The sequence below is a fragment of the Eimeria tenella genome, genomic scaffold (assembly GCF_000499545.2).
Source record: "Eimeria tenella Houghton genomic scaffold, Eth_scaff671, whole genome shotgun sequence".
Classification (NCBI taxonomy): Eukaryota; Apicomplexa; class Conoidasida; order Eucoccidiorida; family Eimeriidae; genus Eimeria; species Eimeria tenella.
Window position 1 is genome coordinate 1 of NW_013545794.1, and position 4,641 is coordinate 4,641.

Below are 4,641 nucleotides of genomic sequence, written 5' to 3' on the forward strand. Positions count from 1 at the left end.
TTGCATGTTTCGCAGTCGACTCTAGAGGATCCCCCGTTTCACTTCTTTCCACGAGCAAATCTGCTCTTCGCCTGCCCTCATTACATTCTGTCGCTCCGCAAATTAGTCCTCCCCGTTGCTTTTTACAGGCGTCCCACGCCAAATACTTATTGCTCCGCCTAACCAAACCCTGCCACCACGTCCCAAACTGAATTTGCCCCCAACACTCACCATTTGATGCTTCTAACCCCGCTCTACCTTCTTTTTCCGGCTCCTGCCTAACAGTTCTTCGCTGCTTACCGTTAGATCTGACTGAACCAACAAAACGCTAGTGACCCTGTTGCCTCTTCCAGTCCTCTGCCAAGGCACACAGTGTATTCGTGCCTCTCCACACTCAACTGCTAACCAAGGAGCCCCTCAGCCCTGGCTAACACAAATAGACCACAGTGTAAAGCCATAGCCCCTTACTTCCGATTCAGTGCACACTACTCGCCTAGTGCCTATGCAGCAACGTGGATCGCAACATTGTTCTGTGCTCATCAATGCAAGTAAGTACTTGAATATTTGCCTGCGCGTTCTGATGCGTATTAAAGCGGATACGTGGCAAGCGGCACTTCACCAAAGTTCCGCTAGTTCCCTCCAGCCTGTATGCTAGCCGCGCGGCGTGCATGGATACAATCACATTACCGACAGCGTGATGGGTGTATGCCTAGAAATAGTTGCGCTTTGTTGGATGTGCTCGACCGGCGGGTGTAGCGGCCCGCTGTGAACCAAGCGGTGGTCGGTCAGGTGGCGAAATGAAGTCTGCTGGGGCCTGCCCGCATAACTGGGGGAAGTGCTCCGTCCTTTGCGAACCCGCAGCCCCCCGAGGGGCCCGCACGGAGGTGTGGGCCTCGCGGGAGATGATGCGGGGCGGACCGCCCGAGGCTGGGAACAGAGCAGGGAAAAGCCCCCACTGTGGTGAGTGCAGGGACCGCGGAACTGCCCGCTGCGGGGTCTGGCGCCAGACAGACAGCTTCCACACCAGGCTTTTTATACAACACAACTACCCTATTCCTACACTATATTTCCCACTTCTTCTGCCCTTTTCTAAATGTACACTCACTCGTGACAGTTCACAAACGTCATTTTACTTCTATAAATCAACTATGCTTGCCCTTTCTGACTCTTTTCTTGCATGTTCCCCCGTGTTCAGTTCCGAATCGAAACAGCCACACCTGTGTTTACTCTCGAAAACGCCTTCCACACAAAGATTCTCCCGCGACTCGACTAATATTCACAGATTTGCACGTTTCACTTCTTTCCACGAGCAAATCTGCTCTTCGCCTGCCCTCATTACATTCTGTCGCTCCGCAAATTAGTCCTCCCCGTTGCTTTTTACAGGCGTCCCACGCCAAATACTTATTGCTCCGCCTAACCAAACCCTGCCACCACGTCCCAAACTGAATTTGCCCCCAACACTCACCATTTGATGCTTCTAACCCCGCTCTACCTTCTTTTTCCGGCTCCTGCCTAACAGTTCTTCGCTGCTTACCGTTAGATCTGACTGAACCAACAAAACGCTAGTGACCCTGTTGCCTCTTCCAGTCCTCTGCCAAGGCACACAGTGTATTCGTGCCTCTCCACACTCAACTGCTAACCAAGGAGCCCCTCAGCCCTGGCTAACACAAATAGACCACAGTGTAAAGCCATAGCCCCTTACTTCCGATTCAGTGCACACTACTCGCCTAGTGCCTATGCAGCAACGTGGATCGCAACATTGTTCTGTGCTCATCAATGCAAGTAAGTACTTGAATATTTGCCTGCGCGTTCTGATGCGTATTAAAGCGGATACGTGGCAAGCGGCACTTCACCAAAGTTCCGCTAGTTCCCTCCAGCCTGTATGCTAGCCACGCGGCGTGCATGGATACAATCTCATTACCGACAGCGTGATGGGTGTATGCCTAGAAATAGTTGCGCTTTGTTGGATGTGCTCGACCGGCGGGTGTAGCGGCCCGCTGTGAACCAAGCGGTGGTCGGTCAGGTGGCGAAATGAAGTCTGCTGGGGCCTGCCCGCATAACTGGGGGAAGTGCTCCGTCCTTTGCGAACCCGCAGCCCCCCGAGGGGCCCGCACGGAGGTGTGGGCCTCGCGGGAGATGATGCGGGGCGGACCGCCCGAGGCTGGGAACAGAGCAGGGAAAAGCCCCCACTGTGGTGAGTGCAGGGACCGCGGAACTGCCCGCTGCGGGGTCTGGCGCCAGACAGACAGCTTCCACACCAGGCTTTTTATACAACACAACTACCCTATTCCTACACTATATTTCCCACTTCTTCTGCCCTTTTCTAAATGTACACTCACTCGTGACAGTTCACAAACGTCATTTTACTTCTATAAATCAACTATGCTCGCCCTTTCTGACTCTTTTCTTGCATGTTCCCCCGTGTTCAGTTCCGAATCGAAACAGCCACACCTGTGTTTACTCTCGAAAACGCCTTCCACACAAAGATTCTCCCGCGACTCGACTAATATTCACAGATTTGCACGTTTCACTTCTTTCCACGAGCAAATCTGCTCTTCGCCTGCCCTCATTACATTCTGTCGCTCTGCAAATTAGTCCTCCCCGTTGCTTTTTACAGGCGTCCCACGCCAAATACTTATTGCTCCGCCTAACCAAACCCTGCCACCACGTCCCAAACTGAATTTGCCCCCAACACTCACCATTTGATGCTTCTAACCCCGCTCTACCTTCTTTTTCCGGCTCCTGCCTAACAGTTCTTCGCTGCTTACCGTTAGATCTGACTGAACCAACAAAACGCTAGTGACCCTGTTGCCTCTTCCAGTCCTCTGCCAAGGCACACAGTGTATTCGTGCCTCTCCACACTCAACTGCTAACCAAGGAGCCCCTCAGCCCTGGCTAACACAAATAGACCACAGTGTAAAGCCATAGCCCCTTACTTCCGATTCAGTGCACACTACTCGCCTAGTGCCTATGCAGCAACGTGGATCGCAACATTGTTCTGTGCTCATCAATGCAAGTAAGTACTTGAATATTTGCCTGCGCGTTCTGATGCGTATTAAAGCGGATACGTGGCAAGCGGCACTTCACCAAAGTTCCGCTAGTTCCCTCCAGCCTGTATGCTAGCCACGCGGCGTGCATGGATACAATCTCATTACCGACAGCGTGATGGGTGTATGCCTAGAAATAGTTGCGCTTTGTTGGATGTGCTCGACCGGCGGGTGTAGCGGCCCGCTGTGAACCAAGCGGTGGTCGGTCAGGTGGCGAAATGAAGTCTGCTGGGGCCTGCCCGCATAACTGGGGGAAGTGCTCCGTCCTTTGCGAACCCGCAGCCCCCCGAGGGGCCCGCACGGAGGTGTGGGCCTCGCGGGAGATGATGCGGGGCGGACCGCCCGAGGCTGGGAACAGAGCAGGGAAAAGCCCCCACTGTGGTGAGTGCAGGGACCGCGGAACTGCCCGCTGCGGGGTCTGGCGCCAGACAGACAGCTTCCACACCAGGCTTTTTATACAACACAACTACCCTATTCCTACACTATATTTCCCACTTCTTCTGCCCTTTTCTAAATGTACACTCACTCGTGACAGTTCACAAACGTCATTTTACTTCTATAAATCAACTATGCTCGCCCTTTCTGACTCTTTTCTTGCATGTTCCCCCGTGTTCAGTTCCGAATCGAAACAGCCACACCTGTGTTTACTCTCGAAAACGCCTTCCACACAAAGATTCTCCCGCGACTCGACTAATATTCACAGATTTGCACGTTTCACTTCTTTCCACGAGCAAATCTGCTCTTCGCCTGCCCTCATTACATTCTGTCGCTCCGCAAATTAGTCCTCCCCGTTGCTTTTTACAGGCGTCCCACGCCAAATACTTATTGCTCCGCCTAACCAAACCCTGCCACCACGTCCCAAACTGAATTTGCCCCCAACACTCACCATTTGATGCTTCTAACCCCGCTCTACCTTCTTTTTCCGGCTCCTGCCTAACAGTTCTTCGCTGCTTACCGTTAGATCTGACTGAACCAACAAAACGCTAGTGACCCTGTTGCCTCTTCCAGTCCTCTGCCAAGGCACACAGTGTATTCGTGCCTCTCCACACTCAACTGCTAACCAAGGAGCCCCTCAGCCCTGGCTAACACAAATAGACCACAGTGTAAAGCCATAGCCCCTTACTTCCGATTCAGTGCACACTACTCGCCTAGTGCCTATGCAGCAACGTGGATCGCAACATTGTTCTGTGCTCATCAATGCAAGTAAGTACTTGAATATTTGCCTGCGCGTTCTGATGCGTATTAAAGCGGATACGTGGCAAGCGGCACTTCACCAAAGTTCCGCTAGTTCCCTCCAGCCTGTATGCTAGCCACGCGGCGTGCATGGATACAATCTCATTACCGACAGCGTGATGGGTGTATGCCTAGAAATAGTTGCGCTTTGTTGGATGTGCTCGACCGGCGGGTGTAGCGGCCCGCTGTGAACCAAGCGGTGGTCGGTCAGGTGGCGAAATGAAGTCTGCTGGGGCCTGCCCGCATAACTGGGGGAAGTGCTCCGTCCTTTGCGAACCCGCAGCCCCCCGAGGGGCCCGCACGGAGGTGTGGGCCTCGCGGGAGATGATGCGGGGCGGACCGCCCGAGGCTGGGAACAGAGCAGGGAAAAGCCCCCACTGTG

General features: G+C 53.5%; 1 protein-coding gene across 1 annotated transcript; it reads left to right on the top strand.

Moving 5' to 3' along the window:
- Positions 1 to 776: 776 nt before the first annotated feature.
- ETH_00032375 (uncharacterized protein) lies at positions 777 to 939 on the top strand (the record flags this gene model as incomplete). The annotated part of the gene is made up of 1 exon (XM_013380525.1): positions 777 to 939. A coding segment is annotated over one exon (163 nt), but the record flags the coding sequence as incomplete, so codon positions are not given.
- Positions 940 to 4,641: the final 3,702 nt, after the last annotated feature.